The 21,446-nt window shown below is 41.2% G+C and overlaps 1 protein-coding gene across 3 annotated transcripts in view; it reads right to left on the reverse strand.

The window, feature by feature from the left end:
- Positions 1 to 21,446, reverse strand: part of FREM3 (FRAS1 related extracellular matrix 3) — a 142,823-nt gene that overhangs the window by 78,162 nt on the left and 43,215 nt on the right. For all 3 annotated transcript variants that reach the window (XM_084627540.1, XM_084627539.1, XM_084627541.1), the window contains exons 3-5: positions 8,877 to 9,023; positions 4,144 to 4,374; positions 2,486 to 2,611 (exon numbers count right to left, since the gene is read on the reverse strand). In XM_084627540.1, the coding sequence (XP_084483666.1) occupies positions 2,486 to 2,611; positions 4,144 to 4,374; positions 8,877 to 9,023 (504 nt within the window). The remainder of the gene's footprint in view (positions 1 to 2,485; positions 2,612 to 4,143; positions 4,375 to 8,876; positions 9,024 to 21,446) is intronic.

The raw sequence follows: 21,446 nt of genomic DNA on the forward strand, positions 1-21,446 counted from the left end.
CCTACCAGTTAAGAGTTGAATCCAGATGGGGCAGGTCCAGGAGCAAAGCCAAACATGATAGTTGGGAGTCAAAGACCAAAGCCTGTGCCAAAGGCGTTGCAGTTAGAGGGTGGAGCCGAGGGTCTGAGCTGGGAGTCAGAGGTCAGGAAGGAGCTGGGGGCTGGAGCAGGAGCATATATAGGCTGGGGCTGGGGCATAGGAGCAAGGCTAGAGGCAATGGAAGCAGGGACAGGACCAAATGAAGCTGCAGGCAAGGAATGTGTTGAGCAGCCACTGGCCTGCTGCTGCTACTGAGCTTAAGTATCAGCCTCTAGACTCCAGCAGCCAATCAGGTGGCACAGTCAGACAGCTTCACGCATTTTACTTGCCACAGGACTGGCTCTGCTGCAGGCACTGAAAAAGCTCCATGGCAAAAGTTAGTGAAGCTAAAGCAATCTAATCTCTGTAACACGGCTATAGGCCAATGTAATATTTGCATCTTGTCATGAGACCCCACAGCTGGGCTGACATACTTAACATCTGAAACTTCAACAGGCTCCTCCTTCCCAACAGCTGACATGCTTCACAAACACAAACCAACTTGCCTTACTGGATCTATAAATCTTTCAGCATGTGCCTCTGCAGAAATCAGAAAGTGTTTCCTAAAAGTGAAAAACCCCAACAACTCTCTTTATATATGCTGTTCACAACCTCTCCCACTAAGGTCTGTATAATCTGTGTAAGAAGGTATCCTTTATCATAGGAGGGGTTGGTAGCACAGTCTATTATTAAGGTTGTCCAACGTATGTCCCATTATAAGAATCTATTTTCAGTTGTTTATAACTTTGACAAACTACAGACAATAGTCTCTTTCACTACACAATCCTGATTCATCCCCAAAGCAGGTCCATCCTATGCACTGAGTGAAGCAGGGGCCCAGTGAAAAAAATAATACATGGTGATGTAATTAAAGATTGTATCATAACATATACACACAAATGGGCTGAATTATGGTTACACAGGAAACCTTAATTCTGGCATTTCCTATCTTTTGACTGCTTGACTTTAGAACCTGAAGAATGTTAATTTAATGTAGGTTTTTGTGTTTAGTAAGAGATACGTTGTGTGGTTTACCACACAGTCACCTGTATTTGGTAAGGTGCAGTTTTTAAGACTCCAGCAGATTTCTTTGAAGGGCTAAGCTGAAACCACAAACATATTTACATTCTCTCATTCTATGAGACTATAGCTATTATGACGTGATACACATGAAATAAGGGCATAACTCTGAGGTCAAGGTCCCCTTAGATCCCTGTACTATAGGTATTGTTTATGAATGTTCACTCAACTATCTTACAGATGAACTCCCAAGTTAAAATGAAAAATGCAAGCTAAGGCCCATATCCTACAAATTACTGTGGGTGGGTGGATCCCTTTACCTACACAGTCCCACCAAAACCAAATAGGGCTCCATGCAGGAATAGCGGTCTGCCTACACCGAGATAGCCCCTATGGCCCTGATCTTTCAGTTAATTGTGTCAGCAATGCTACCAAATTATGCACTCCTGAATGTCCTTAGCGAAGCAGAGAGCACCAGAGGATTCTACAATCACTGAAAAGAATATTTTAAAATGTAAACTACAGTGAATTTCAGTTCTGTATTGCCCAGCCTGTGGCATTGTCAATGGGGCATTTAGCATACATTTCTGGGTTTATATATCTTGTAAATTAATTTCTGAAGTAGACGGATTGTAGAAACTTTTGATCTGAACATGGTCACAAGCTACACAAACACAGTCCATTTTCAGCACACATAAAATAGTTTATCATGAGTGACCCTAGTTACAATTTTGTGTATTTAAGCCACGTGGATCCCATTCCTGCAAATTTGCTTACATTTACACACTAAAGAGTTCCACCGATATCAATGGTAGTACTCATGGTACATAAAATTAAGCATGTGGACCAGAGTTTGCAGGCCACAGAATCCATGCAATTTCGCCTTGGAAGATGGACAGCTAAACCACTGCTTGAAAGATGAAATAGTACTCTAGTGGCAACGAGAATTTCAGAAATATAGACAAAAACAAAATACATGTTAGCTGTAGAGTAATCGCTTATTTTCCTCTATACTGTAGTATTAGATTCTGCATTTAATTTTATTAGTAATTAAAGCACAATTTTTGAAATTGGGCAGACTGAAGGCATCAGAGAGATGATAACAATAGCATCTTGCTTAGAAAGCGTATACAAGACTTTTTGAAAACTATCCCTAAGATGGGCACTTGATAAATGAAAAATAATAGATAACTTGCAACCAAAAATAAGATCAGATCCAAAGCTTATTGAAATCAATGGGATCCTTTCCATTTGATTTCAAGAGGCATTGGACTGGCCGCATATTGCATAACAGATATGTAAATTCATATTAATGAAGTGTCTCTATTACTCCATGTAAGGGCTGGCACAACATTGTATATCTTTGTTATCTTAGTAGGTAACATACCTTGATATGTGCAACAAATGACCATTAGTTCTTGGCTGATATCTCCAGATCTCCTAACAGGGATTAACAGCTCACCAATATCTTCCTCTACTCCGTACTCCAGCCAGGGAATGTACACTATAGATTCTGGAAAACAAAAAGTGTAAGAGACAGAGTATAGTACAATGCTGATGTCATTGATGAATTCGGTCAATAGAGAGATTTAATCTGCTGCGCTAAATCTTTGTATATTTATGTGTAGCTCTATTCAAACCAATGGGAGTTTGACCTGAAACAGGATTCAACACAACAACTGAATCAAGACCCCAGGACTCAGCCCAGGGACTGCCATGGGAGCTGTGGGTGTGTGATGTTACACTCCATGTTCTTTATGAAAATATGCTTATGATATGGATATGACATAACAGAGATATAATTTATGCAAGATGGCTCATGTGAGATATCATTGGAAAGGTTATGATTTCCTGAATGTGATTATACAATGTGTATGCCTGTATCATTTCTGTATCTGAAGTTAGGAATATTGACCATGTATCTGTATTTCAAATGTGCTACTTTGGGTGTCACCCACAACTAGCCCTTCAGGTACAACAATGGAAAAGCCAGATAGGGCTGATTGCCCATTAGCAACGACAATGGACTGTGAAACAGCTTAGTCTTCCTGTGGACACTCCAAACAGCCTGCGAGTAATGGCTGCTAGGGCCCTGCAGAGACATGTTACTGAGTCACCTAGTACTGGACCCCACCTTGGAATGCCAGTGTTTTTCCACCAGAAGACAAAGGGTTCCCACCATACACAAAAGTTATATAAGGCAGGGGAGTGACATCATCATGGTTCTCCTCTGCCTCCCCACCCAAAGAGACAATGGGAAACACCTGGAAACAAGAACTGAACTGGGGGGAGAAGAGTTGAGCCCAGGCTGGAAGGCTGTCTAACCTGTGAGTAATAATACCTGAAGTTTTAAGCTGCAGGCCTGTGCAGCTGGCTTTCAAGAATCTCTGTAATCTGCCGGAGACAACATTTAGGGTAAGGAACTACTATTTGTAGCCAATTTCTTTAGTGAATCAAGCTTAGTTTGCGTGTTTTGTTTCATTTGCTTAGTAATCTGCTTTGTTCTGTTTGCTATCCCTTTAGCCACTTAAAATCTGCCTTTTATAGTTACTAAAATTTGTTTTGTTTATTATTAAACCCAGTTTATGTAATTTCTAACTGGCGGGGGGAAGCAAGAAGTCGCGCATATCTCTTTTCACATTGAGGAAGAGGGTGAATGTTATGAGCTTGTGCTGTGCAGATTTTTTTATATAGTGCAAGACATTATTATTTTGGGTTTATCTCCCAAAATGGGTGTGGACGTGAGTACTGGGTGAGTCCTCTCACACACAGCTGACTTCAGTCTGTGTCTGCAGCTGGGTATGGCCCTACCTGTGTGTGTGCTGCAAGAGGCCAGAGAGCCTAATTCAGCAAAACAGGAAGAGGGAATCTAGGCTGGTGGAGCAGGAGAGGCTCAGTTAAACCCTAGTACATCAGGTGGCATCCCGGGGGTGGGGTGGGGTGGGGTGGGGGGGTGTCCAACCCATCATAGGGTGATCCACACTTCTCAGGATCATGAATTTTGTGTTACGGAATGAAAGAAGGGGAGCAGTAAATGCCACATACCGTCACCAGGATCCACAATTTCAACTGTCGCTATTTCTGGAAACTCAAGGGCAGCCATGATAGGATCAGACAAAATGATCTGGAAAGTTTCAGATGCTTCATATTCATCATCTATGGTTATCCTCACTCGCCAGGTAGCCATGGTCTGTCCTGGATTAAACTGGACTTGTCTCTGAGCTTTCCCTTTGAAATCTTTATCCTTTTTTGCTGTTCCATCTTTAGTCCCAATACCTGAGTAAAAATTGGAAAAACTACTGATTTCCCAAAAGTTTATGTTTGTGTACTGAATCAATTGAATAAGACAAGATTGTGTTTTTTTAACAAGTGTCTGCCAATTACAGATCTTTAGGAAAAAAAAGTGTTTGTAAGATAGACCATACATGGCTGAAAAATGTATTATGGGGCACATTTTAAATGTGGTACTCAGGACCTGACCCTGCAAACACTTATGAATAATTCCACTAATTTATCCAGTGTGTACCTAAAACCTATATTAGCATGTACAACTACTTCAGTGTACGGTTTCTTGGCAACTATAGATTTGAATTGAGCACAGTGTGAGCACTACGCTCACACTGCAAAATTTCTCTCATGTTTAAGTGTTTTCTAGGTTAGGCTCTCAAGTTGGACCTACAGAAAATGTTACATGTGCCTGATGAGGCATGAAAAAAATCTACATGAACTAATTGCATAATTGAGCAGTTACTTGTGCACATAAATGCACATTTTTCCTATTAAATGGATGCACACATATTCATTGCAGGCACAACACAGCCGTCCACATTTAAAATTTTTGGTCCCAGCCTAGCACAAATTAGCCACTACATAATCACAGTAACGTCTTTATTGTAATATCTCTAATTGCTTTTTATTGGTTTTGTGCTTGTATTAGCTTAAGTTATATGGAATTCTTTCCCATTGATGTAATTTGTTCCCCTATTAGAGCCCTCAGGATTTCCCCCATTTATATAACCCTTACTCTTGTAGACCTACCCATGCAGCCACCAACTTGCCAGAGAGAATGACGTGACTGGACCCTTTTCCAGGAATCACACAATATAGAGATGGACAAGCCCTACTAGGTCATTAAATCTGTAGGGTTCTTTCTACAGAAAATTTAAAACTAGACTGGGAATAAAACAAGTAAAGTGTTGTACGCACTCAGGTTTCCATCACTTCCATTGAGACGATATCCCCCCAGCTAAGAAGGTTTTCTTTTGAAATTGCACATGGATCCATTTAGCCTAAGCCAGAATTGTACTGATAGAGGATTTAACCCTAAGAAGGTTTAGAGTGATACCTAAAACAGATGGCTAGGGCTGTGACAGCTCTAGCGAACACTCATAAAAGATGTGTGACTCAGGAGAGAAGTTAAAACAACCAGAATGACAAAGCAGTTGTTACAGTATGCGAGAGAAATACATACAGAGAGATATAGTCTCAAAACTTGAACATACGCTGGAAATCTAAGAGAAGTATGCCACATCTGTGAGTTGTAAGATGCATTTTGCTTTTACTATTTACTATCCTTCAAATGTGTATTTCCTGTTTATGTGTCAACACATTTCACCCCAGCAAGGAAATAACTCATTCCTGAAGCCCACATTTTCCTGACTGTGCAAGTGCTCTAGCTTCATACAACTGTACTTAAAGACTTGAGGAACTGGGGTCTAGTGGAAAGATCAAGATTCTTGTATTCTCTTCCTGGCTTTGCTTCCAGCTTACTGTCTGACTTTGTTCAAATCACTTGAAACCTCTCTGCATCAGTTTACCCATCTGTAAAATGGTCCTCATAATGACGACTACCTATTAGGGGTGTCATGAGGCTTAAACTGATTAATGTTTGTAAAGTACTTTGAGATCCACAGACAACAGCATTACAGAAGTACAGTGTTTTTAATAAGAAACATTTTGTAACAAAGTAGAAGGTACCATATTTTAAACATATAGCATAAACCAACCTAGATGTGTATTGCAGAGAAAGAGTTATTTCATTTAAAATGTAAAGGGTTTTTGCACTTTAATTCTCCAGCTGTAGAAATTTTACAGTTAGGTAAATCAAAAGAGCGTGAGCAAACTAACAGACTCCAACTGTGAGTTTAATGAAGCAAGGCTCTATATCCCACTATGGGGTTTTGGTGTTCATTACTGTCTAAAGGTTTCTACACAGCATCAAATCAAATAGGTGGACTTGTTTTTATTATGGTTTGACACTAGCAATTATGAAACACTCTACTTCCCTGGGATGAGAATAATGAGCCCCTGTCATGTTGAATCCCTTACCTGATTATGAAAGAATCTGATATCCTGAAAACTGCAGTGTGAAATAATTCCCAAATTAGGACTCCCAGTTCTTACACTTGAGAAATATTTAGGAATGCTTGATTTAATACTCAGACCAAATGGGCCAAATGGACACTACTACTTAAAATCCTTGATCTGAGGCACATGAAGTGCAAGCACACCTAGAGCAGAACATCCATAGGGACACTACTTTAAAAAGAAGGAAGAGTTTTTGGCCCTCTTGACCTAGACTTTTTTCTAGATTAAAGCAAAGAGCTCTCTCATTCCTGACCACAGGCATAGGAACCTATTTGTCAAATCAATCCCTCCTGTACAAGAATGCATGGAAAGAGGAAAAGTTACTATTTCTACATATTTGAATGAGTGGAAAACTTCATGCATTCACTAATCTGGAGGAAGGATTAGCTGCCAATAGCTAGTGTAAATGCCTGACTTTCTGAAGGATGATGGATTATACATATACTCACTATTACAAATTATGGTTTTACTGTAGAACAAATCTTTGTAAAGAGGGTTTTTTTCCTCCTTTTTCTGCCAGTTCATTTAAAAATGTCAAAATACCTACTAGCTGTTGCATCACATCTTACAGTTGTGGGCAGTTGTAATAACAGGCTGGTGAGAAAGGTTACCAATCAGGCCAACACAAATCATTATAATTTATTCATAGATTTTTAGAACAGAAGGGACCTTTATGGTCATCTAGTCTGATCCTCCTGCAGAATACAGGTCTGAGAATTTCACCCAGTAACTTCTGCATCAAACCCATAACTTCATTTAAGCTACAGCATAGCTTTTACAAAGATATCCAGTCTTGATTTAGAGACTTCAAGTAACGGAAAATACACCAGATTCCTAAGTAAGCTGTTCCACTGATTAATTACACTCCCTGTTACAGATTTACACCTTACTTCTATCTGAATTTGTCTAGCTTCAGCTTCCAATCATTATGCCTGTTTTTGCTAAATTAAAGAGCAGTCTACCATCGAAAATCTCTTCCCCCATGTACGTACTTGTAAACTGAGATCAAATCACCTCTTATCCTTCTCTTGGATAAACTGAACAAACTAAGCTCCTGTTGCTATAAGGCATGTTTTCTAGACCTCAGATCATTCTTGTAGCTCGTCTGGAGGTTATTTTGAAACAAATAAACAGGTATGTGGGGGACAAAAGCCAGGATCCAGAAACCAAAAAGTAAATTGACGTATAAGAAACAAACAATTATTATCTTCATTATCTGTCATATGTTTTCGCTTCTTCTTTGGAATTCATTTTATTCACTGTGGGATTTTCAAAGATCCCGAAAGAACCCAACTAGGTTCCCAACTCTCAGTGAAATTTGATGGGTAGGACACCTGGCTTTAATTAGGGGCCTTTTATGCCAACAATAGTATCATCTACGCTGGTGTCAGCCCGTTGAGTCCCCTGTTCTAGCTCAGTGGTTCATTTTTTCAGCTGCTTCACAAACTGCTCCTGCATAGGAGCTTCAGCCTCCTGGTACAGAAAGCTGAGGAGCAGAACGGGTTAGGGACTTTTTCAACAAGATTTTCTTTGTTGAAAAATGCTGATTTGTCAAAACTGGAAACTTTTCACAGGAAAGGCTCAGTCAGTTTAGAGGAATTTCAAAAATGCTGAAACAAAAGTTTAGAAATTGTCTAAACATCAACAATTTTCACATTTTCATAATGAACAAATCTGGTTTGCTGGTTTGAAATTTAGAAATGTAAACAAATTATAGTAAAAAAATTAAATTAAAAATGTTCAAAATTGAAACAAAAAGTTTCAACAAAACTGACTTTTCCCCCCCGATTTTTGGTTCATATTTTTGTGTGTGAGAGATATCTACTTTTCATCCCAATTTGGAACAGGAAGCGTAAATAGCTAGCACATATTGTAAGGTAGAGTGGCCCGTTAACATCTCTGTAGTCACAGGACTAAAAGAGGGGGTTAGTGGGTTGCAGTTTGTTGTAATAAGCCATAAATCCAGTGTCTGATTTATATGACTGCAGCGGTGTTAACGGGGCACTCTTCCTTGAATGTCCCTTAGAATACATGCTAACTACTTATGCTAAGCAATCTGCTCCACCTTGCATTTAGCTATTTAGGCTCAGAACATCTTTCCCAGACCAGAAGAAGAGCTGTGTGTGGCTTGAAAGCTTGTCTCTCTCACCAACAGAAACTGGTCCAATAAAAGATATTATCTCACCCACCTTGCCTCTCCAATATCTTTGGACCGAGATGGCTACAACTACACTGCACACATACAGAGCCCTGTACCAACAATAAATAACAACTGTGGTGTCACTACCGTGGTCCCTGGATGTTGACTTGGTAAAAAACAGCAGCACCAGCTGAACAGTAGCTACTGATGCTCCATAACAAAGCTGCCGCTCTCCCCATATGACATCTAGAACAATTACAAAGTAACTCACTGATGAAAGATGTCTCTCCTAGGTATCCTCTGCGCTTGAGAGTCACCTCCAGGAACTTGGAGTCCTCGTCTACAATGTAGTACTCTTTCTCCAGTGAAATCCAAGCCCAGTTCAAACGGAAGCATTGGCCCTTTAGCTTATTTCCTCCTGTGATTCATGGAAATAACAGACATCATGATACAGCACATGAATTCCAGGACAGGGCTAGAATTCTCTGAGATTGTCATTCAAATGTATTTGCTTTGGCATCAGGGCAAATTAGGAAGCTTTTCTCCTCATCTAGGTATACTTGAGAAAACAAGTGCCCAAGCATGGAATAACCGAGTACCTTCCCACAAGCTCCCACAATACACACTAAATTCACACTCTACAGACCCGAAGGCCTGGCCAGAAGGCAGAGGTCAGTGTGTTTTAGTGTACAGACTCTCTAACTGAGCTAGCCATTACTTTGCAGAAATTAGTCCTACTCCTGATAGGAAAAGTCTGGGAAGGTGGCTTTTCAAGGAGCCATGGCTAGGTCAGAATGTGGCGTTGCATTAATGCTGCTTTTGCTATGCCAATGTATACCATCTGCACACAAAAAATTGAATATAGTCTGAATTTACACATATGCCACATGTTTGGCTACTGAGTAATAAAGTGAGATACGACATTCTTTATTATGTGAGTAATACTTTGCACAAGAGGAATAATCAGGAGTTGTGATTAGTGTCCCTTCTTATTCTTAGGAAAATAATTTAACAACATTTACTTCAATAACATTTCAGATTATTCTCTGTTTTCTTTTATATAGATGAGACTAAGAGAGAACTATGAATGTAATGTCATTTAAAGCTAAAAAACCTCAAAGATAAATCATACTAAACACTCTTGAAAGGATACTTAGGGAATTTGCACATCTAACTTATATTCGAACCAACAGGAGCCAGATGTAATTTCCTTCCAGCATCAATGGGAGACCACATTAATATTGTTATTTGTATTATGGCAGTGCCTAGAGGTTGCAACTGAGATTAGGGCTCCATTGTGCCAGGCAAGATAAATGCCTTTACAGCAACAGTAAAGGCCTAATCTAACTCCCACTGAAATCAGTTGAAGGACTTCTGTTGACAGCAGCGGGGTTGGATTGGACTCTAAATCAGGAGTAACTCCAATAAAAATCTATGAAGCTCCATCAGTGTAAAAGATAATAATCAATCCTAACATGATTTCTTCCTCTTATTCCATCTGACATTTCCAGCTTCTAATCAATTGTACTCCTGAACTAAAGATTTTAATGGCACCTAGGAAACTCAACATCCATCAATAAAGAAATCCTGAATATCACCTTTGTTAACTGCTGAAGCTTAGGGCTATTTACCAATCCGCAACCTTTTCAGTTTAGCTGTTTGTTTACCGCTCTGGCTGACATGGAGTCACAATGTGTGGTCTGAAAAATTACCTCTGAAAACATAATCCACACATGCATCTTTATGACTGGTGTGCAATGGCCAGTGGAGGTGGTGATATTTTTTTGTCCTCAGAAACACCCCAATAAATCATATAATTATTTCTGGTGCAAAGTGAAGTTCAGTGTGATTAATGGCCAACAATCAAAGTTGTTCTTGGTTGCTATTTGATTCAGCCTTTCTTCCTTTTTCTCTACTTATCTAATCAACTGTTGTCAGGGTTGGGTTATTTCTTTTAAAAAAAAGCACTAGGTGCCCCAAATTGCCAATGCTACTTTAGCCTGGAAGTGGAGGATTGGAAACAAATGAAGTGTGAGTGTGATTCAGAGCCAGATTTTTAAAGAAAAAGACAACTTTTAAAAAAGAATCTTTTGACTCGTTGAGGGATAAACACACTCCTACAGGTGACAGTTATGCGAACAGACTACACAAGTTTTCAAGCACTTAATCCAGTCTAGGATAAACTGGAACATTTCTAATTTCTTAGCATCTACAACCAAAAGAGAGGTTTCAATTTAAGAGTACAATTTGCAAATTATGACACTACACAGACACATAGAGGAGAGAGAGTGCAACTACATGTCTGACTACATCTGTTTCCAATCATGAATACTGACTTCTTTGAAGTCAGTGTTTGCATTCTAAAGCACTCACCCCCTTCAAATCACAAAAAAGAGCAAACAGAGTATTCTCCACACGCCTGAACTAACTGCGGAAAACAGAGGTTAGTGATGGGATGAGGAACTTGTGCTAACTTCCCTAGGCCTTTAAAACTTGTACATTATGAATGGAGAAAGAGAAAGCAAACTAAGTTGTTGGTCATGCACTCTTCATGGGAAGAAACTTGTGTCCACCGTGTCTGGGTGGGTTAGAATACTCTCTGGAATTTCTTCAGCAGCAACATTCCCCACACACCAGACATATTTGCATCAGTCAGTCATTAGAAATGCAATTTATGATGTGGCTCTGCAATCTATCACATATGTTCATATGTACACACTCAGGAACACACATGTATAGATACAATAGAAATATCACAGAGACAATTGGGATATCCATGTGAAAAACTGCCTTTGGTAGTCGCCCTTTATGTTACTGATATTTGCCAGTGGGGAGAGCTGTTGTTTTTATAGGCGCTTTACGCTGCTAGAGCATTAGCATTATTAAGGCAGCCTGGTTTTTCAGGTACAGAGAGATGAAAACAGGAATGAAAATGTATTTTTAAAACTCAAAATATTTCTGAAATACTTTATCTCCAACATCCATGGTAGTCTGGTAAAAGCTTTGTTGGGAAATACCTGCATAACTCACATTCGGCTTACCACCCATGATTAACATGGACACTTAAATAAAGCATTTTTTCTCCCATGTGAATATAGCAATCTTGTTGCTAGTGTGACAGGAGAGATATGGGACAGAAGACATCAGCGTGCATTTGCTGGTTTCATGAGCTAAGGAGGATTCTAAAACTCACCCGTAATAAACAATATCAAAAGGCGGGTGTACATATTCATTCTTACTGATCAAAACCAAAACACTGTCTAAATATTCTTATTGTCATGTTACATAAATATTTTGCCAAATGTAGGAACCATTTTTGTTCCACTTAATGTTGCTAATGTTATTCATGAAGAAAGAAAAGCATAGTTCACTGAGAAGTTTATATTGTTATGGTATGAAGATACCTACATTCTCTCTTTAGAATCAGCTAGTACATGGAAAGAGCCACAATACAGACACCAAAAACAGAAGAAAAAGAAGTGTTTTTGCATATGTTCACCTATTAAAGCAACAGTGACCTTGGCACAATGCGTATCTTGAGGATTAACGACTAAATGGAGGAGCTGGTGACCCAAAGCAGATGGTCACTAATCCCCAGGAAATGCCCTGTACCTCTGTCATCACCGCTGAATAAAAGAGCATGAGAGGTACAGGCACACACCATTTTTCAGCAATGCACGCTTCAGGCTTTGATTTAGTTACTGTGACATTTTGTAAATTCCCACATAAAAATCCCTGTTAATTTACAGTTAAAGTTGTTCAAGCTCATTTCCCATCAATGCTATTGAAGAAATCAAGAAACTCCCCAGCCGAGGGAAGATAACATCCATAGCAATCTCATCCTTTTGTCTTACCACTCAAACACCACAACACCTACAAGTTCTCACAGACTCTTCACCTCTGCAACAGACTTCTATTCTCTTTCCATACAACCTCCCTCACAGGGCTGGCCCTAGACCAAATGGCGCCGCAAGCAAGGAATGTCTTCGCCCCCCCCCTTCATTTGTTAAACTTTTGAATACCTTATTTTTTATTGCATTTGGAGCCCATTTCATGACTTTGATGCACAATTTGCATGCATGATTTATCCCTGTCATAGAAGAAGGTAAATTTGCACACTAAGATCTGTAAATCTGTATTTATTCATGCCATATATAAACAAAATAAAAAAATTGTTTCCTCAAAGCTTATAGAAACTTTCTAATTTTAAGAATAAGTGAAATGGACTAACATCAAGAAATTGAACTGTGCACTCACATTGGGTAGACCAGTATTAAATAGTGTTACAGTAGGTGACAGCCTTAGAATGTTACCCTAGCCTTTCAATTCAAAAGGTAGCTTTTCTCGCCTTTGCCTTCGCGAGCTGAAGCACAGAGAGATCCAAAGAGTGGCTAATGGCATTTTCAAGTGATAAAATAACAAGTGATGTCAGGCTCTCATTGGCCATCGATCCATTGAAGATATGTTTTAATGAGCCTGAGCTTCAAAAAGTTGCGCTCATCGCTTGCAACTGTGACCAGTAGCATGACAGAATCCTCAAAGCTATCCACACATTAGGGAGAAAAAAGTGTTCTTCAGCTCTGCATCATGAATGAATTGGAGAACTTGTAGTGGAGAGTGCTTCACATATTGCAAAATGTGAAGGATGTTGTCCATTTAGACATAGAGGTCTTTATCATTAACTTCCGAACATTCATTGACGTCCAAACATGTGTCAGCATCCAGTGAAGGTCTGTATAATTGTTCAAGTGTTTTCCTGTCTGCCGGCAGCTTACTAAAGTAATATAAAAAAAAACAGATCTTTTCATGGTGCTTCATTTGTCCAAACCTTCGTCAACGGATACTCGAGCCGCATCAACGAGTGAGCAAAAATATTCCCTCTTGATTTTTTTCTTCTGCAATTCCTAGCACCTCACCTCTGCCTTCGGAAACGTCTCTTCTTCTGATGAATATGAGTTTCCTTGAAGACAGGCTCAACTCCTATGTTTTCCGCCATTTCTTTGGCAGCAGTGATGGCATCTTCAAATCCGTTGTCTCTGTAGGCCACAATGAAATCAAGGCAGCTTCTCATCAAAGTAGTAGCAGTTGCAATGTCCATTGACGGAGTTTGTAATGCCTTGCTTACAATGTTTACTTGGAACAGGATATCATGCCAAACCACAATTGAGATCAGAAATTTGAAGCCAGTGATCTGGTTTGCCAGGCTTTGCTCCTTGTCGGATTCCAGCCTTAGCTTTACTTGATTGCACCAGTTCCATCAGGGCATCGTCAACCTCAGTCACTTGGTACCTCACTGGCCTTACACTGTCATGGCGACTCCCAAGTCACTTAGTGGCTTCACAGACAGATTTGTAACACTGTCTGTGAGGACCTTCCACATAATAGTTGATGCTAAAACCAGGATGTATATCCTTTGCAGTACTCCGAAAAGAGATACTGAATCTAAAGATGATGACGCTGCATCTGACATAACCAGGTTGAGGAATGGCAGCCACAAGGCACGAAGAAAACTCTTGGATTCAGTGCAAGAATCCTTGCCTGGATGCCACTGTTTCTTTCCTATGTGCACATGCCATTGTTGTAGCTTTGGCTGTGGCAGTCCTGAAACTTTATTTTATTCTCATTCAAAATATTCATCAACAGTTCTGTTATGCCGACAAACCGGAAACAGATAAAGTGTTCCTTTACTTGGATACAGCCATTCTTGTTGTCAACAAATCTTACTGTAAAATGACATCTTTTCACTGTGACTAATGTCGGGAGTGCAGTCCATTATTACAGGATAGTACTTTGTTTTGCCAAGCCACATTAATATGTTATCAAGCACCTTCCTTGCCATAAGATCAACCAATTTGTTTTGATTTAGTAATGGTCCATAGCTTCTTTACCAACTACTCGATGTAGGTGCTCACGTATGACATATTTTCTAAGGAGCTCTACCAAACTAAGGAAATTACCATTATGTTCAGTGAACAACTTATCCAATGAGCCCCGGAAAGCTAAATTATTCTTTGCAAGGAAGAGGATAATTGAGATCAGACGCTTGAGCACGTTCCTCTAAAGCTGTTTTTCTACATTAATAATGTGCTGTTTTTCTGTGTCTATGCATTTATTTAGCTTGAGCCTGGACTCTACCTCCATCCATTTGAAGCAGGCTGTAAAATGGCGGGATAACTTTTCATGTAGATTCAGGGCATCGGCTAAGTTATGCCAGTGATTGTACCCAGAAAGCGCAAATAATGATTTGGCATTCTTATGAAATATTTTGCAACAAAAACAGAACACTTTGTCAGTTGATTTTGAGTAAACCAGCCAATGCTGATTCAGTTTCTCACCTTTCATGAGCACTCTTTTACAGTCTGCTCATTTACTGGAAATGTTATAGCCTCAATTTTCCCCGGTCCATTCAAAATTGTACAATAATATCAGCAGAATTAAGGATCACTAGCCATAAAGCAGGATCTAATATATTGATTTCTGGTGTGCAATTTTTCTCACTGCTGTTTCTGTCATCATGCAAGGCTGATTCTTGTTTATCGTTTCTCTCCTTCTCATATGAGCCACATTCTTCTTTATAAAAAGAAAAGGAGTACTTGTGGCACCTTAGAGACTAACCAATTTATTTGAGCATGAGCTTTCGTGAGCTACAGCTCACTTCATCGGATGCATACCGTGGAAACGGCAGAAGACATTATATACACACAGAGACCATGAAACAATACCTCCTCCCACCCCACTGTCCTGCCGGTAATAGCTTATCATTCTTTATCATTCTCATTTACCTCTCCAGGAAAACTGGATGATTCTCCACCACTTTCCTCAGATTTCCATTCCTTATCTTCAGGTAAATCTGCTAATTCCTTAGTAATAGAACTTCCATAATTTTACACTTCACTCCTCAATTTCTTCTGCACTGGGACGATTGGTACTACCTAAAGCCCGGTCTATGTTGTTCTGTATCAGATATTTTCCTATCAAATTTGCCCCTTGTTGCAAATTAGATTGCAATTGAGCTTTTCGCTTCCTATACTGAGCTCCTGAAGGCTTCTTCATGGGCATCTTTTATTTTCTATGGGGGAAAACAGACATTATTAGGGAGAGCAAAGCAGACATTATTAGGGAGAGTTACATTGTTGCGTTGATAGGAGTTTGACAGGAATCTCTGGTGTTTCATTAAATATGTCCTTTATTAATTGCTACTAATACTCTTCAAGTCTTAAAACATAAGTACACTTTCACAATTGCACAATAAAACAAGGTTCACAATATCGCAGTTGCGCTCTCACTTCACATTATTCTTACATCTCACTGACTGGCTGGTGATGCCCTGCCCCCTATATACCCACGAGGGCATGGCTGACAACATTCTAGGAGGTTCGAGGAAAATGTAGTTCTCATAAAGTCTGGAAGTTTCCGTGAGATTCTACAAAGGTACAGAACATTCTAGGAGGTTAGTGAAAAATGAATCCACATACAGAGTACCTGAAACATATTAATTCAAACGTTCTATTTTTCCTTGTCGTTAACAACAAAAACAACTCCCTGAGCCTGGCGCCCCAGGCAGTTGCCTGGGTTGCCTGCCCCTAAATCTGGCCCTGCTACCTCACCTCATAATGTGCACATTCAATCGCACTCAAATGCACAAATTTAACTACACCTCCAGGAGATTAACATATTTTACTGACATACGACCATCATAAAAAAAGCAAAGGATTCTCTTCTGCTCCAGAGCTCCTCTTGTCACAGGCCGGTGGTGCCATCAGGGAATTAGTTGTGGCTTCCCAATCCTCTGCCACCTGACCCCAGTGCAAGTTAGAGCAGCTGAGGAACTGCTAGACCACACTGTTACAAGGTTTGATGCCCCCCTCCCCACCGGCTCCCCACACCAGAGGCAGCTCGAGCAGGAAGTGGTTATGCTGCCTTCACAAGTTTTACACCAGCACAGAACTCCCCTGTGCAAGGATAATTCTTCAAAGATTGCAACTTGAGTGGCGACAAATGGATAAAATGGACGACGGAATCAAAGCCATAATTTGTTATTGCTACTTTAAAAAAACAAGCTGTCTGGTCTTTTCAGCCATATTATTATTTATTTATATTGCCATAGCACCTAAGAGCCCTAGTCATGAACCAGATACATGCACTGCACAGACAGAGAACAAAAAGAAGGTTCCTGCCCCAAAGAGCCTACAATATAAGTATAAGACAAGGGACAACAGATGGATACAGACAGACAGTACAAGCAAACAATGAGGAAATACCGGTCATGATGGCAGGCAGTGATAACACAGCAACAGGGATCCGACAAAGGGGAGGGTTTCAACCAACTTGTGCTGACAAACCCAATTTGCATCGCTTCAAGGGCAGACACACAATCTGGGTTTGTGGTTCATCAGACAGAAGAGCTGCTGCTCTTCCAATGATTCCTAGGTGGTTTATGAGAGAGTGGGACTTCTGCTGGTGATCCTAACATTGGCCAGCAGTTAGGGTCTGAGGAGGGGATTCTGAACAGCAGGCTCATGAGCTGACCAGCTGGCTGTCTCTACCAGCAACCTGTAGACTTTGAAAGCAGCCAACTAAACACCCAACAAGCCAATTCTGGCTCAGTAGTGAAGCTGTGGAATAGAGACTGGGGTTATGAAGCAAGGAGGCTTATGGGCTGAGGCTTCTGGCCAGCCTGTTTTCCTGACTCCTCACATTTAGGAGCAGCAGAGATTGTGTATGAGAGATTACGTAGGAGATGAGCCGATGAGTCAGGGAGGGAGCCTGGCTGCATGAGGAAACTGAAGTTGACAGAATTTTACAGTTACACGGGCTACTCATTCAGAAGACCAGTTAGGTTATAACAAATTAGAGTTATTTTCCTATGTGTTTAATTGTAAAAGTTCAAAAGTGACTTGTGTTTGTGAAGTCTGCAGTTTGTGGGGACTGTTGTTATTTAGCTAGACTGCAATCACAGAAAAACTGAAGACTCTCAGGCAGCATTTCATAAAGGGGGTATTAAAAATTCCTCTGGAAAAAAGTTTGTAAATACTTTTTAAGAAAATACATGGAAAGTTGAGGGTTTTTGTGAAGAGTTATTGTGCCAAATTTGGAGTCTAACAAACAGATCCTGAGCGGGTGTAAAACAGCATAGCTTTATTGACTTCAACGAAGCTATGCTGATTTATACTCACTTAGAATATGTCCTTAAATACAAAAAAATAAAAAGTGAAAAGGAAGGATTTAGTGTAAAATTCAACACTGCCTCCATAATACATTTGGTCAAATTCATCCCTAGTGTAACCCCAGTCAAGTGCAGTTGCACCATGAATTAATATGGCTCAATGTTTCGATTTTCTTTCAGTGTATTAATTTCATTAGCATAGTACTGAGGCCTTGGCTACACTTACAGATGTAGAGCACTGTGAGTTAAACCCGCCTTTGTACAGCTGAGTAGGGAAAGCGCGGCAGTCTGTTCACACTGACAGCTGCCAGCGCACTGTCCTGGCCACACTTGCAGCAGCATTGGGAGCGGTGCATTATGGGCAGCTATCCCAGCATTCAAGTCGCTGCAACATACTTTTCAAATGGGGGGGGGAGTAGAGTGACAGGGAGCGTGGGGGGAGAGAGAGTGGGTTTTTGGGGTCCTGAGAGTGTGTCATCACACTGTCTTGTAAGTACAGACCCTTCGCCCTCCCCCGCCTCTCTCTCACTCACTGAAAGCAAACGGCAGCGGTTTCTTTTTTTCTCATAGACGAGATAAGCAGCCGCTCGCCAAAACGGACCCCAACCCTCCAGCGCCGCCTCTCTCTTCAAGCAAACATTAGCTGTTGGCACTCCAAACGGAGCCCCCCTGCCTGCCTCTCACTCATTCAAAGCAAACGGTAGCTGTGTTTGTTTTTTGATAAGCAGCCCCCGAAACGGAGCTTTGAAACGGCACTTCCAGGTCCGGAGTTCACAACAAAACAAGAGAGGGTGCTTCAGTTAAAAGGATTATGGGGAGTTTCCGGAGGTCAATCAGTGCGTAATAATGTTACTCCCCCTTTACACTGGAGCGTCTCAGCCAATGTGCAACAGCTGTTAATCCTCTCGGGGAGGTGGAGTACCAGGAGCGCTCCAGCCAGGGAGTCAGAGCGCTCTACGTGCCTTGCCAGTGTGGATGGGGAGTAAGGTAGAGTGCTCTGGGAGGCTTTATTGCGGTATAACGTGCAAGTGTAGCCAAACCCTGGGATTCGACAATACTTGACATGTGTGTTAAGAGAGAGCAAAAATAACTTGGGGAAAAACAAAACCAGGAGAGTGGCTAGGAGAATGGTGCTAAAAAAAGCACTGAAAACTGAGAGAGCTTGTTTTTGGCTTAATTGACACTCAGGATGTCTTCTTTACAAAAGTACTTTTTGACAGAAGAAAAATTGTAGGCTTTGCTTGACAGGTAAAATTGGCAATATCTGTCATTCCTAGGAGGTATGGTTTAGGCCTGTGGGCTCTGTAGTGAAAGAGTCACAGGCCTTATTAACTATAATCGCTTGATGGAGTACCTCAGCTAATTGAAGCTATGCAACTGTCATCCAGGGTAATCAGAGTGCAAAATTTCAAGGTCTGGTGTATGGTAATTTGAGTTTGAGATCCCTGCTGTAAAGGATGTAAAACTCTCTCATATTTACATTAGCTTTTAGGTCTTGAACTATGATTTGAACACAGATCTACATCAAGTGACAAAGAAACAGAATGATACAACTGAGTTGCGGACACATCTGTTCACATGTCTAGAAGCCTACCTGGGTAGTGTGCATTACGTTGGCATAGTGACTGACTATTGTTAAAACAGCAGTAAATGGAGCGTTAAAGATCAAACAGCCTTCCTGCTGCAGTCCAGAAAGCTGAATGGAGAAATCTAGCTGCTGAGCAGCCCACAAATAGCAGGGCAGGCTCATTTCCCATGCTCTAGATTTCGCATATATTACAGGTCCACATCAAGGCTTACATTGGTGTAAACCAGGAGAAACTCCACCAAAGTCCATGGAAATAGAGCAGTGCGAGCAAAAGGACACTCAGACTCTAGAACTCTAAATAATGTACAGTTGTGTAACACTAAAAGTGGGAGGGGGAATAGAATTTCAAGCCTGGAATCTAATTCAGAAAGAAAATTTAACTTCTGTAACTTGCATAAAGAAAACATATAGGGATCCTCAGGCCCACCATCCTACCAGACTTGGGGAGCCCTCTGTTTTAGCCTGACTGGCTGACCTTCATTCTACTCAGCTCCAGCAGATGAAATAATGTTCCTTTACCACACATGCTCTGTGGATGCCAATATTTTTGCAGATGACCATTGCCATTAGCAGGATAGTGGATACTAACCCATTGCTTGAAAATAAATGGGTTGCTGTCAGGTGATCAGGGAGAAGGTGCAGAGGAAATGGGCTCAGACCCTGGGATACAGTTGGAAGGTCTATCTTCTTGCTGCTGAATGTCAGTTATTCACAACACAAAGCTTTATAAAAGCATTTGGGCATACTGTTACTCACACAAGAAACAAGTAACCGCTGTGAGTAAATCAACTAAAACAGCTGTAGTGCATCTCTAATCTTGTTTAAGCTTCCTTTCTTCACCATGGATTTGCACATAAGGTCTACTGCAGGGGTAGGCAACCTATGGCACGCGTGCCAAAGGCAGCACGCAAGCTGATTTTCAGTGGCACTCATACTGCCCAGGTCCTGGCCACCGGTTCCAGGGGCTCCACTGCTTGGCTGGTGTACCGGCCGCCAGCCCGCTGCCAGCTAGGGTTCCGTCTGCCAGCCCACTCAGCCCGCTGTCGGCCCTGGGCCCAGCCATCGGTCCAGGGGACTCCGCTGCCGGCCTGGGAAACCCGCCGCTGGCCCCCTGCCAGCTGGGGTTCCATCTGCAGGCCCCGCTCAGCCTGCTGCCGGCCCCGGGTCCCGACCACCAATCCTGGGGGGGCTCTGCTGCTGGCCTGGAGTCCCGGCTGCCAGCCTGGGGCTCAGCAGCCGCCCCCAGCTGTGGCCCACTGGCCCCAGCCTGGGGCAGTGAGGGGTGAAGACAGGGGCAAGAGGGGGCACAGCTAAGCACCCCCACCTTTAAAAATTGTTCCAGCGCCACTGTACTGGGATATTTTTAAGTCCTGATTTGCTGCTTACATCACGTCACGTGGAACAGCACACTGCATTTGATATTGAGATTAGAATGTACACGCAAGAACTGGAATCAGAATTTTCTGACAGATTTCAAGATTTCCAGAGATTTGGCCCAATGCTTTCTTTTCTCATTAAACCTGAAAAGTTCAACAAAAGCGACTTGGATTTGTCTGTATTTCAGTGGATGGGTGTTGAAGATTTTGAAATCAGTTAAAAAGCTCAAAATTGTGGGCATCAAAGTTTGGAGATGCGGAGTGCACTTAAAGCTACCGAGAGAGACCATGGGGCCTCTATGCTGACCTGCTGGACGTCCCTGCCAGCGAAATTTAACTGTTTGAAGAAAATTGCGTTTGCAAAGCTTTCAGCATTTGGATCCACATACCTGTGTGAACAGGTATTTTGACACATGAAATCTGTCCTCTGTCCCTCTCGGAGCCGGTTAACAACTGATCACTCAGAAGCCTGTGTGCAGCTTAAAGTATCCAAATACGTGCCAGACATTGGAAAACTCAGTAAGGAAAAGCAAGGGCAAGGATCAAACTAAACTAATAAGATCTGCATTTTAATTTAATTTTAAATGAAGCTTCTTAAACATTTTAAAAATCTTATTTACTTTACATACAACAATAGTTTACAGACATATTATAGACTTATAGAAAAAGACCTTCTAAAAACATTAAAATGTATTACTGGCACGCAAAACC

This window comes from Lepidochelys olivacea (assembly GCF_965140295.1).
Source record: "Lepidochelys olivacea isolate rLepOli2 genome assembly, chromosome: 4".
Classification (NCBI taxonomy): domain Eukaryota; kingdom Metazoa; phylum Chordata; order Testudines; family Cheloniidae; genus Lepidochelys; species Lepidochelys olivacea.